Raw genomic sequence first — 14,403 nt, 5'->3', positions numbered from 1 at the left:
TCAGATTCCCTACCTATAAAATGTGCAAGTAACATTTCACAAACAGGAGTCATCATCCCATACTTTAGATAGGATATTACTATTTGGGTAATAATTTTTCTCTAGAACAGTACAGTATTTTCCTTAAATCTACTGTCAACAGAAAACTTCTAAAGGATATTCACTTCTGCTTGTATAGACAACAGACTTCAAATAAGGGTACAGATATACCTGAGAATGCATGAAGATCTTCCAAAGCGTATGTGGACACAGAGGGTTTTAGGAAGTTGATTCCCTAATTCTCCACCATCTACCTTTTCTTCTTCTAAAACATGTCTGCTCACAGGACATCACTCCAGTTCTCAATTCTAGCCTCTTTCATCAAATTTTCTATTCTCACTTTGTACAGAAGGTTGTAAGGAAGGGATGGCAGCAAAGCAGGTAGGCTTGTCACTTATCTTTTACCCACCCAGAAGTTTACCTTATACATGTCCCTGGGGTATAAAATTCTCTGGAATAACAAAATAAGGCAATAAAAAGTACTGCAGTTTGGAAAAGTGGATGACTCTAAAGACTAGATAACAAATCCTTTTATAAGTCAGGTAGTTCCCAAGTCTTTGTACTGACAGAAATGAATACTAGTGATTTCTGTACATTGATTTTGTATTCTGAGACTTTGCTGAACTTGTTTATCAGCTTAAGAAGCTTGTCGGCTGAGACTATGGGATTTTCTAGATATAGAACCATGTCATCTGCAAACAGATAGTTTGACTTACTCTCTTCCTATTTGGATCCCCTTTCTTTCTTTCTATGCTTGACTGCTCCAGCCAAGACTTCCATTACCATGTTGAATAAACAGGAGTAGTGAAAGAGGGCATCCTTGTCTTGTGTTGGTTTTCAAGGGCAATGCTTCCAGCCTTTGCCCATTTAATGATGTTGGCTGTGGGTTTGTCACAGATGGCCCTTATTATTTTGCGGTATGTTCCTTCAATACCTAGTTTATTGAGAGTTTTTAATATGAAGGAGGGCTGAATTTTGTTGAAAGTCTTTTCTGCATCTACTGAGATAATCATGTTGTTTTTATCTTTTGTAGTTCCATTCGTGTGATAAATCACATTTATTGATTTGCATATGTTGAACCAGTCTTGCATCCCAAAGATAAAGCCTACTTTATCATGCTGGATAAGCTTTTTGGTGTACTGCTGGATTCAATTTGCCAGTATTTTGTTGAGGATTTTTGCATGGATGTGAATCAATAACACTGGTCTTAAGTTTCCTTTTTTTGCTGTGTCTCTGCCAGGTTTTGGTATCAAGATGATGCTGGCCTCACAGAATACTTAGGGAGGAGTGCCTCTTCCTCAATTTTTTGGAATAGTTTCAGTAGGAATGGTACCAGCTTTTCTTTGTATATCTGGCCGGGCTACTTATTACTGATTTAATTTTGGAGCTCTTTATTGGTCTGTTCAGGGATTCAATTTCTTCCTGGCTCAGTCTTGAAAGGGTGTATGTGACCAGGATACCCAAAGGAATACAAATCCTTGCATTATAAAGACATATGCACATGTATGTTCACTGCAGCACTATTTACAATAGCAAAGACATGGAATCAACCTAAATGCCCATTAATGGTAGATTAGATAAAGAAAATGTGGTGTACATACACGATAGAATGCTATGCAGCCATAAAAAAGGAGATCACGTCCTCTGCAGGAACATAAATGAAGCCAGAAACCATTATCCTTAGCAAACTAACACAGGACGAAAACCAAATACCACATGTTCTCACTTACAAGTGAGAACTAAATGATGAGGACACATGGACACATAGAGGGGAACAATACACACTGGGGCCTATCGGAGGGTAGAGGGTGGGAAGAGGAAAAGGATCAGGAAAAATAACTAATTGATACTAGGCTTAATAGCTGGGTGACAAAATAATCTGTACAATGAACCCCCATGACACAAGTTTACCTACATATAACAAACCTGCACATGTACTCCTGAACTTAAAAGTTAAATACAAAAAGACTGAAAGGATATGAAACTAGACAATGACGGTATTGGAAAGAAAATTGAAAAATCCATAATCATATTAGTAAATTAATATACTTTCTTCTGCATTAGCTGGGTTTTTATTTTTAAATAATTTTAATAGAAAATTTTAAATAGAAAGATTATTAGACATAAAGAACAAATCCTTGAAACAATTTCAGAACACACATGCTTAAAAGCATAAGAGGAATATTTACAAAAAGTGACAATAGTTCATAAAATGAGTGACTTAAATTTGGAAGCACTGGCATCACAGACAACACTTTCACAGTACAAATCATTTCAGTTAAAAAAAATTAGTGTTTAATCCTCTTCAGATTAAAATGTAAAAGGTTACTTCCACAGTAACAAAAAAAGGGATAAATAAAAAAATGCGTACTATTCTTTAAAGCCAACGACTGAAACTAACTCAAGCAGCGATGAAGCCCCAGTTAAGCTGAATTCCTGAATAAAACCAAAGGGGTCAGTCTCTCATCCTTGCTCCTAAAAACTAAAATAAATAAATAATTTTATAAGTAAATAAATATAAATTTAAAAATCGATGAAATTAAGAGCAAAGCAGACATAGCAGAGGAAAGGAATAACAAACTCAAACACAGTTCAATACAAATTATTTAAATTCACAGGAAAAAAAGGAAAATAAGAACAGAGCATCAGAAGTCTGTAAGATAATATGAAACATTATAACAACATATGACTAGAAACCTACAGGGAAAGGAAGGAGAGCAAAGGGCTGAACAAGTAATGGCTCACTATGTTCAAAAATTAAATCCTAGGCATTGAATTTGTTCGCTGCCAAAAAACAAAATAAAATAAAGAACAGATCCTCTTGTTCCATGAAACCCAAGAAGAATAAATATAAAAATAATAAAATGTAGGAATAACATAGTCGAATTGCTGAAAACCAATGTCAGAAAGAAAATCTTAAAAGCAGTTAGAGAGAAAAACGATATACTAGCTTTAGGAGAAGGACGGTAAAAATGACTACTGATTTCATCAGAAACAAAAGAATAGTGAAAATATCTTTAAAGTGTTTTAAAAAGAAAACCCAAAGCTTCTATATAGAGCAAAACAATCTGCTTTACAAGAAATAGTAAAAAAGTTATACAAGTAAAAGGGAAATCAGCCAGATGGATGCGAGAAAAAATGAAGAGCATCTGATAAGGTAAATATTTGGGTAAATAAAAAAAGGGTCTGGTGGGTTTTTGTTCTTTTTTATGTATTTATTTTGGTATCCTATCTTCAAAAGCCAAAATAACAATGTTTTAAAAAAGAAAAAAAAAGTTTGGTGAGACTTATAACATGGTTTGAACCCAAAAAAGGGGAAGTTTAGTAAACTGAGTTATGTGGTATACCATATATTCAAGATTGCCTGCAAACATATTGTCCTTGAAGTAGCATACTATAAACTGTGTGGGAGAAAAGGCCTTTTGTGGTATTTAGAGAAAACACTAAAATTACAATAAAAAGAAGTGCATGAAAAATAGAGAAGATAAAATGAGATACTGAAAACCCAATGATGTCTAAAGAAGGCAAGAAAAGAGGAAGAAGTGATAAAGAACAGGAGGGAGAAATGGAAAACAAATACCATGGTGTAGACTCAAACCGAACTATATCAATAATTATATTAAATAAAATTTAAATGGACTTAAGCACTTCAATTCACTGCACTTATTAGACTGTGTTTTTAAAAAGAACAGAAAAAAATACTACCTACTGTTAAGGACACACACTTTATAAGGACAATGACAGAACTAAAGTACAAGCATGAAGAAGACTATACCATGGAAACATTAACTATAAGTAAGATGCTGTGGCTCTATCAGTATCAGACAAAGCAGACTTCAGAACAATAAATATTTCCAACAATAAACATATCCATTTCATAATAATAATAAAGGAGATGATTCATCCAGAAGATATAAAAATTCTAAACATGTATGAGCTGCACCTAATAACAGGGCTTCAAAATACATGAAGCAAAAATTACCAAAAAAGAAAACAAAAGTAGACAATTAAAATAATAACTGTTACACACTCGTCAGCAACTGACAGCAAGGAGGAAAAACAAATTTAATAATATTAACTGGCTGGTTCTGATGGCTCACACCAGTAATTTCAGCACTTTTGGAGGCCAAGGCAGGCAGATCACCCAAGGCCAGGAGTTCGAGACCAGCCTGGTCAACATGGTGAGACGCCATCTCTACCAAAAATATAAAAATTAGCCGAGGGGGGTGGTGTGTGCCAGTAATCCCAGCTACTTGGGAGGCTGAGGCAGGAGAATCTCTTGAACCTGGGAGGCAGAGGTTGCAGCAGAGATCACGCCACTGCACTCCAGCCTGAGTGACAAAGAGAGACTCCATCTCAAAAAAATAATAACAACAACAACAATATTAATATTAACCCACACTACATAATCATATTTATAAAGAACTACAATGAATAAAAACACTGTTTTCAAATGCAAGTGGAATATTTACAAAACAGATTATGCTGAGCTACAATGAAATCACAATCAATTTCAAAGGACTAAACACATGCAAATTGAGCTTCCCCTTCTGGCCAAAATGGAGTAAAAGGGACTAGATTTACATTCCTGCCTTAAACAACAAAACACCTGTCCAACTATATGAAACAATGCTTTCCAGACAAAGGGCCAGAAATATTACATGTTCCCAGCAGCCAGAGTAGAAAAACCAAGAAATATACATGCATCAGGCACTCAAAAAGGTTGTCTCAGTAGTGAGGCAAAACTAGCAGAGACAAAAAACTGCTCTGCTCCTCCCTATCATACCTTAAAAACAAGCTTCAAGAGATTCAAACTGTTTCCAAGTAACTTAACTACATGTCAGGACAAAGTTCAGGAATATATAAAGGATTACAAAAATATTCAGCATTGAACAAGGTGAAATTTATAATTTCTGGCATCTAATTAAGAAACAAGCATGCAAAGAAGCAGAAAAATATATCCTACAATAAGGGGAAAAGTCAATCTATATGGAGAAAAATTGAAGACAGCAATAGAAACTATCCAAAATGCACTAGAAAGATGAATAAGATCAAATAAAATGAACAAAACTATTCATCAATGACCTAAAGAACACCTTCAACTAGCCTAAGAGATACGTAACTGGAATTCCCAAAGTGGAAGAGGGGACATAAAAATATTTGAAGAAATAATGGCTGAAAATTTTCTAAATCTGAAGCAAACTATAAATCTACAGATCTAAAAAATTCAAAGAACCCAATAACAAAAAACACAAAGGGGGAAAAAAAAAACCTCTACTGCAAGGCACATCATAATCAAAATGCTTACACCCATAAAAAGAGTATCTTAAACTGGGAGAAACATATTTCATTAAGAAGACAAAAGATAAGAATGACAGCAGACTTTTCATTTGAAACAATGCTAGGAGACAGTGGAGCAACATTTCTTTAAAAGCCAATCTGGAATTTTATACTTATATGGAGTACCTTTCAAACACAAAAGTAAAATAAAGACTCTGTCAGACATATAAAAGAAATAATTCACCTCTCGCCGTCCTGCACTAAAGAAATGGTAAATGATGTCCTTGAGGCTAAAGGAAAATAACAGATAGAAACCAATCTAGTCAAAAGAATAAAGGACACCAGAAATGGTAAATAAATGGGTAATATAAGACTTGCTAGAAATCTCCACAATTTAACCACAATTAATAACAACGTATTGTGGAATATATAACACATTTAGAAGTAAAATATATGACATAAAATACTACAATGGCCAGGAGAGAGAAAATGAAAGTATACTGTTTTTAAGGTTTTTTTTTTTTTTTGTGGAGATGGAGTCTTGCTCTGTCTCCCAGGCTGGAGTGCAGTGGCACAATCTCGGCTCACTGCAACCTCTGCCTCCTGGGTTCAGGCAATCCTCCTACCTCTGCCTCCCAAGTAGCTGGGACTATAGGCGCACACCGCCATACCCAGCTAATTTTTTGTATTTTTAGTAGAGACAGGGTTTCACCATGTTGCCCAGGCTGGTCTCGAACTCCTGAGCTCAGGCAATCCACCCACCTTGGCCTCCCAAAGTGCTAGGGTTACAGGCGTAAGCCACTGTGCCTGGCCTAAGGTTCTTGTAATACAGATGAAGTAGTATAATATTACTTTAATGTAGAATGTGGTAGTAATTGTATTAAAAACTCTAAAGCAACCACTAAAAAGACAAAAAATTATAAGTGATGAACCAACAAAGCATCTAAAATGGAATCACCTAAAATCATGTAAATTATGTTCTCCAACTATAATGCAATTCAACTAGAATTCAATTACCAAAATATATACTTGGCAAAGTAGTAATACGCAAAATACAAGCACACACACATACACAAATCAGTAAGAGAAAAGACAAATGATCCATCAGGAAAATGGACACAAAATATGAATAGGTAATTCATCAAATAGAAAACAAGGGTGGCCAAATGAAGAAATTCTCAGCTGTACTGGTTATTACAGAAATGTATTTTTAAAACACACATACACACACACAAACAGCATTTGATACTTATCAGACTGGCAGTAACTAAAAAACAGAAAATACCAAGTGCTTATATGGCACAAATCCACAGAAGAGCAATCTGTCAATATCAAATATTTAATAAGATTAAAATGTGCACACATACCCTAATGCAAGCACAAGGAGAAAGGTATACTAAATGTAGTGCTGACACAACTAAGAATTGAGAAGAACCTAAATGCCCATCAATAGAATAATAGATATATTTCTGAAACAGATTACTATAAGAAGTTAAAATAAATAAACCAAATCTACACTTATCAATATGAACCTCAAAAAGTAAACAAATAGGTATATTTCAAAAGGATAACTACAGCATGAAACCCTTTATATAAACCTCTAATTTATGCAAACAATACTTTATATGGTTGTAGATACTAACATACATAAGAAACGCATACACATGCTTGAGAAGGATTCTTGCCAACTTCATATGGTGGTCACACTGGGAGAAGGGAATGAGATGAGAGGGGTTTAAGTATGAAAATAATTACTTCTTAAGTCAGATCTAAGACATACGCCAAAATCTTCACATTTATTAAAACTAGGAAGGAGTATTTCAGAGCCCCATATTATTTTCTGTACTTTTCTGTATGCTGGAAAGATTCAGGTTAAATAATAATGAAAAGTAAAACAGAAAGCAATAATGTAAAAAAATCTATGACAGGAACTTTGCTTCTGAGGTGGCTCTCTCTTCAGAAAATAATAGGAAAGAATCTGTAATCTAATAAGACAACTGTGTTTCTTCAATTCGAAGCCAAAAAGGAAACAAAGACTAATGCTGGCATATGAGAAGGTAGGAAGAAGGTTACCAGTTCTCACTTTCACTATGTAATTATCTGCTTTTGGTATGGTAGCCCACACACATCTTTTTTTTTTTTTTTTTTTTTTTTACTTTAAGTTCTGGGACACAAGTGCAGAATGTGTAGGTTTGTTACCTAGGCAATATCATTCAGGACATAGGAATGGGCAAAGACTTCATGACTAAAACATCAAAAGCAATGGCAACAAAAGCCAAAATTGGCATATGGGATCTAATTAAACTAAAGAGCTTCTGCACAGCAAAAGAAACTATCATCACAGTGAACAGGCAACCTACAGAATGGGGAAAAATTTTTGCAATGTACCCATCTGACAAAGATCTAATATCCAGAATCTACAAGGAACTTCGAACAAATTTACAGGAAAAAAAATAAACAACCCCATCGAAAAGTGGGCAAAGGATATGAACAGGCACTTCTCAAAAGAAGACATTTATGTGGCCAAAAAACGTATGGAAAAAAAAGCTCAACATCACTGATCATTAGATAAATGCACATCAAAACCACAATGAGATACCATCTCACATCAGTCTGAATGGCAATTATTAAAAAGCCAAGAAACAATAGATGCTGACGAGGCTGTGGAGAAACAGGAACACCCACATACATCTTTAAGTGTGCCTGTTATGAAGCAGTCCAGAGAGCTTCTTTCTTACCACCTCCATTGGGGGTGGAGGGGTTAAAAATTATAGTTTTCTCCTAAAGTAGAAAAGGAAGAATCATTAGCTTAGTTATATAAGAAGGAATCAGGGATTCCAACTGCTTCTTAAACAGATTCTCAACCACTCATTGTTTTCAGCCTTTACTCTGTCAGATACCTGATGGTCCCAATCCCAGGGCCTCTGCTCCACAATATAAATAGGGTCAGTTCTTAGCTTTCTCCCTATTGCTGGTGTAGCATTCAGTTTCCTCAGATCTACTTATCTGTTACCTTTTGTCCATCTGTTTCATAGCTTAGAAAAAATTCCTGAAAATATATCTTATTTATTTTTGCCTCTTTAAAATCCCTAATTTACTGTCATTTTCATCATTTCAAAAGGGAGCAAGGTAACTGCATATGTTCAATCTCTCATAAAAAGTCATTTTAGGGCCGGAAGCAGTGGCTCACCCTATAATCCCAGCACCCTGGGAGGCTGAGGTGGGAGGATTGCTTGAAGCCAAGAGTTTGAGACTACTGTAGGCCAATATAGTGAGACCTGTATCTACAAAAAATAAAAATAAAAATAAACTAGTTGGGTGATTTAAAAATTAAAAAAATTAGTGGTGTGAGTGAGAGGCTGAGGCAGGAGAATCACTTGAGCCCAGGGGGTAGAGGATGCAGTGAGCTATGACTGTACCACTGCACTCCAGACTGGGTGGGTGACAGAGGGAGACTTTGTCCCTTAAAAAAAAAAGAAAGTCTTTTATATTACTTATCACCATGTGAAAATACCTGCTTTACTGATTTAGTTCACAAACACACACATACAGCAGAACTCTAGCTTGTCCACAGACCTTAACACAACCCCTGGCAAACAGTAGATGCTAATAGTAAACTATGGTTAAAACCGTAAGAGAAATTCCCATGAACCCCACCTCCCAAACAGATACAACATGGGAGACAACTTATTTTGGCTGGCTCAACCTGACACACCTTTCTCCTACTAGAAGATCCCCACCACAGTCAGTGGAATCCAGATCCAAGCTAAGTTAATCATAATCTAGCCACAGAAATTTTTAAACTGCAGTTGGAAACAAAAGCTCCTTTTTTTCTTTTATCAAAAAAACATACATATAAACCAAGAGTGCAAATGACATTATTATCCACCATGTGATAACAAAGTCTACGAGAAAAGAAAATCAGAGCTGTCCCAATCAAACAGGCATAAGGGGCACAAAAGAAAGACTCTCAACAACATTCAAATCCCTATCTCATGTACTTGTAGTCTTCCAGAGAAGCCATGGTTCTAATCTTCTCAAAGTTTGGTGGTTCAACTATTCTTTTTTGTGTGTATGTGTTACTCACTCACTTACTGTCTCAATAAATACTCCCTTTATGTTTAACCTCAGGGTAGTATTTGCTTATGCTAAGGTGTGTGTTGCTTATAATATATCACACTCAATTCCCAATACTTGCAATTTCACATTTTACGTCTTTAACAGTTACGTAAAATAAATGGAATTTTACATTACATTAAATAAGATATATTTAGTACAGATCTCTTTAAATGCTCTTAGTTATGCCATAGACTACTACTGCTACCAATGGACACCTGCTGAAAGAATTGTATGTAGATAAAAATAATCTCTATTTCTCCTCCAAATCTCACATATGAAGAGGGGACAATATGGCAAGAAAGATACTCATTAGAAGACAGATAACCAACAAAACTATTTCCTATGAAAACGAAACTTTACTTTCTCAAGATTTTGAGCACTCAGCTTTTGTTAATAAAAACTGGTCATTGCAAATAAGTTATAATGTATTGAAATTGTTCTTTAAGTTACAAAAAGGGGGAATCTAGCAGAAGTGACACTTTGTAGCTGTTTCTAGCTGAGTAAAAATGAATGGATTAGTGAAGCTATCCTATTATTTTTAAACTTTCTACGTCTTTTTCATTGCAATAAAGTTCATCATTTAAAATTTTTTTTAAGTTTAGCTACCACTTACTGCTTCCAGTTGTTTCTTCTTCTGCACTAGTAACTCCAACATAAGATTGACATTGGCCAAATCAAGGTTATCTTGGTCAGTTCCCAACCAATCTTGAAATATCTGCCACCTGTGGCCATTCTAAAAATGAAGAAAGAAGAAACACAACAACTTCCTATGAAGACTGTTTTAGAGACTAAAACAAATGTTTACTTGCTACTTCCTAATATGCTCATTACATAGATATCGAAAATATATTATAATGTTCCAAACTACCCCTTCCTAGCTAGTGGCTCCCTACTGTCTTATAGTTATAACTTAAACACTATTTCTTCTCCCTTAAATGAATTTAGATAACAAATATAAAAGGTGCATTTGAGACTATTCTAAAGCTGTAATTTACCTTCAAAATGACTGAATTTAATTATTTGTCTAGCCATATTTTCAATTTTGCATGTAGTAAGGTATTAAGCTCATTTGCCTCCATAATTTGGGACTAAGCCTTTAAAATTGAGAATCTTTCAAAGGTTTGTTTTGTTTTTGTTTTTGTTTGAATATAGACAAAGTCTCGCTATGTTGCCCAAGCTAGTCTCAAATTCTTGGGCTTGAGTGATCCTCCCACCTTGGCCTCCCAAAGTGTTGGGATTATAGGTGTGAGCCCAACCTCAACAGTTTTTTGAAAATATCTAACCATTGTTTCACCACCCAAAATAATCCTTCAAATGTCAAGTATTCAGACAAATGTTTCAATATAATCCTACCAGACCTTTCAAAATAGGATCACTCTAGTAAAGTACTACAGACAATGCGGTTAAGAAAGTTAGTTATTTGACTAGAACAATCCTAAACAATCTCCTTTTAAGAAAAATCAATAATATACTAAACTTTAACATCTAACTAATATTAAACCAATAAAAACAACAAAATGAAATTTATTAAAAATAGTAATAAGAGTTGAAACATACGGTGCTACTCACTGAGTGGTCCAATTTGAACCTCTTTTCCTCAAATCTTTGCTTCTGTTTAAGAATGAGTTCATTCACTGAAAACAGAAACAAAATAAAAAGCACACATAATTTGTATTTTTGTTAAATGTATCATGTAATTCTTCGGTTTAGATAGATTCTATTTTACCTATACATAGCCTCCAAATTCAAAACATGCTAAACAGAAAGTGTTAGCTTTTTATTTTATTTCAAATTAGAAAACAGTTTTGCTGCAGCTGCTACTACTACAACTACTATTACTATAGGAGAATTCTTCAGAATATGTATTTTCCCTTACATGTTTCTCAATGATGACGCTATTGGCACTTGCTGAGAGAGAAATCCTCATTCACCATGTGAGACCATCACATGCCCCATATGGTAACAAGGCATGAGTAACTGAGTATCTACTATGAGTTAAGTACTAAAGACTTGCATTTGTTCTTTTTCTTTGTAATTCTTCTAAAAATACCATGGAAGACACTTTTAGCGAACTATCCAAAAACGATCCTACTCTTTTTCTTGATAATAACATGACTTTTTTCCAAGTGTCAGACTGCCATATAACTTTCAGAGAGGTTAGATTCCACCCCAACCCCATGTATTACTTTGACTAACCTAAGGCAATCTAGTCATTCATGCCCTTGCCAGTGGTTGATGTGGGGTTAAGTACATAACCCAATTTTGACCAAAGAGAGATGTGCTATCTTTCAGAAAGAAAAGGATAGGAGAAAAAAACCATGCCTTCATAAGGGGATGATATCTGGAACTGCTTAGAGCCATCTTGCAACCTCAAGAATAGCCAGCCAAAAGACCAAGGTATATGCTGGCAATGGAAGAAAAGAACAAGAGAAAGAACCTGACAATACCACTGAACCACTGATAACTAGTTCTAGAAATTCTTTTCCCGTGAATCGATACATTTTCCATAATGTTTAACCACTTTAAATTGGATCTTTCTATTTTTCTACAACCAACAAATATAAACTGACACAAAAAACTGATTTTTTTTTTTTAAAAAGGGAAACTACCACTAGGCTAGGTAGGCACTTTATAGACAATATCTTACAGATTATTTTCCCCAATTAGAGATGAAGAAATATTAGCACAGAGAGCATAAGGAACTTATGCATGGTGACATATACAATGAGACAATGCTGAGAATATAGACCCAACTGTCTGATACTTCCCACTATATCACAATGCAAGTATAAATATTTTTGAAAACAACAAACAGATACCAAGCTCATAAGGATCCAAGCTTCAAAGACACAATCCAAGGTCTCAAGCAACTCAGACTAGCAAGACAGATGCATATGATACAGTACTTGTAATATAATGTGATAATCAGTACTATCATTAAAATAGATTTACAAAGTATACACGCAGAGATCAATCAAAATGTTAACAAGCACACTTCATATAGAAGGCAACATTAGAAATGGGCCATAATAGGCACACAGGGGCTCACTAAGCAAAAATAAAAGTGAAGAAAAATTCAGGTGAGAGAGAGAGATGTGTGTCGTGTGTGTCTCTCTCTGTGTGTGTGTGTGTGTGTGTGTGTGTGTGTGTGTGTGTGTGTGTGTAGGAGATACAATGATTTAAAATCAATATAGTAATCCCAGCACTTTGGGAGGCCAGGGTGGGCGGATCACCTGAGGTCAGGAGTTCGAGACCAGCCTGGCCAACATGGCAAAACCCTGCCTCTACTAAAAATAGAAAAATTAGCCTGACATGGTGGCACGTGCCTGTAGTCTCAGCTACTCGGGAGGCTTAGGAAGGAGAATCACTTGAACCCAGGAGGTAGTGAGCCAAGATCGTGTCACTGCACCGCAGCCTAGGAGATAGAGCTAGACTCCATCTCAAAATAAATAAATAAATAAACAAGTAAGTAAGTAAAATCAATATAGCTAAAACAAGGGTCAGAGTGATCTTGTGAATGATTCACAGGGATTAAGAACTAAGCCTGGAAATGTAGGCAGATCAGAGCCAGATTGTGAAGGGCCTGAACTGCAGATACCTTACACAAGAAAAGTGATTATAATCCAGATAAAGGAGAGAGCATGAAATAATTCAGTGGGAATAAAGAGGAGTAAGTCAGTAAGAGGTCAGTGTCACAGTTATGAATTTAACCATTTGAAGAAAAATAGTGACTGTTAAATACTTTACATGAATATGCCGCATTGAATTTTACCACAAAATCTTATATACCATTATATTTGATTCTCAATAACAATACTGTAAGATCAAACATTTTTTTCAAGAGCAACTCTATTAACTGAAGATCAAGCCTGTATTTATTTATTTTACTTATTTATTTATTGAGACAGGGTGTGACTCTGTCACGCAGGATGGAGTGCAGTGGCGTGATCTTGGCTCACTGCAACCTCCGCCTCCCAGGCTCAAGCCATCCTCCCATCTCAGCCTTCCCAGTAGCTAGGACTACAGGTGCACACGACTCCACCCAGCAAATTTTTGAATCTTTTATAGAGACAGGGTTTCACCATGTTGCCCAGGCTGATCTTGAACTCTTGGCCTCGAGTGATCCGTCTACCTTGGCCTCCCAAGTGCTGGATTACAGGCATGAGACACCATGCCCAGCCAAGGTAGATCAAGCCTGTAAAGGCCACAAAATTAAATTACAAAATAAAGTTACAGCAAATGATGGCAAAAATAAAGTGTAAACAAACAATGTATTAACTGGCTTGCCATGTCATATAAAGACATTTAAATTCTACATTTACCAAACGAAGTTTTTTACTACTGTATCAGATTTTTCATGGAGTTACTTGAAAAAATGGTTATTTTTTTCTTCTTTAAAAACGATATCCTAGGCTGGGCACAGTGGCTCATGCCTATAATCCCATTATTTAGGGAGGCTGAGGCAGGCAAACAGCTTGAGCCAGGAGCTGGAGACCAGCTTGGGTAACATAGCAAAACCCCGTCTCTACAAAAAAATACAAAACTTTCCCAGGTGTGGTGGTACATGCCTGAATTCCCCGCTACTCAGGAGGCCTAGGTGGTAGGACTGCCTGAGCTCAGGAGTTCGAGGCTGCAGTGAACCATGGTCACGCCACTGTACTCCAGCCTGCATGACAGAGAGAGACGCTGTCTCAAAAAAATAAAAATTTTTAAAAAACTATATCCTACAACAAACAATGGTTACCTATGGAAAATAAAAGAAGTTATTTTATTTAGTACACTCAGCTTAAGTGTTTCTTCATCAAGGGGTATTTTATTATTTTTGTACTTCAAAAATTTAACAGAAGAAAATCTCTTAAAATGCAAGGTATATACACTGGACTCAACATTCAAATGTCTATATATGTATATATGAAAGTCATTAGAGTCACACATTTAGTGGGAAAACCCTTTCAAAACTATGTC

General features: G+C 35.6%; 1 protein-coding gene across 8 annotated transcripts in view; it reads right to left on the bottom strand.

Annotated features, from left to right (window-relative positions):
- The window catches only part of COP1 (COP1 E3 ubiquitin ligase), a 277,806-nt gene that overhangs the window by 213,294 nt on the left and 50,109 nt on the right, over positions 1-14,403 (bottom strand). For 3 of the 8 annotated variants that reach the window (XM_034941236.3, XM_063598396.1, XM_008978351.4), the window contains exons 4-5: positions 10,996-11,072; positions 10,052-10,171 (exon numbers count right to left, since the gene is read on the bottom strand). The exons of 3 other annotated variants lie outside the window; for them this stretch is intronic. In XM_034941236.3, the coding sequence (XP_034797127.1) occupies positions 10,052-10,171; positions 10,996-11,072 (197 nt within the window). The remainder of the gene's footprint in view (positions 1-10,051; positions 10,172-10,995; positions 11,073-14,403) is intronic. 2 more of the 8 variants (XM_034941240.4, XM_034941231.3) reach the window with 1 other exon arrangement.

This window comes from Pan paniscus, chromosome 1 (assembly GCF_029289425.2).
Source record: "Pan paniscus chromosome 1, NHGRI_mPanPan1-v2.0_pri, whole genome shotgun sequence".
Taxonomy (NCBI): Eukaryota; Metazoa; Chordata; class Mammalia; order Primates; family Hominidae; genus Pan; species Pan paniscus.
Note: the sequence above shows the minus strand (reverse complement) of the source record. Positions and strands in the feature narration are given on the sequence as shown.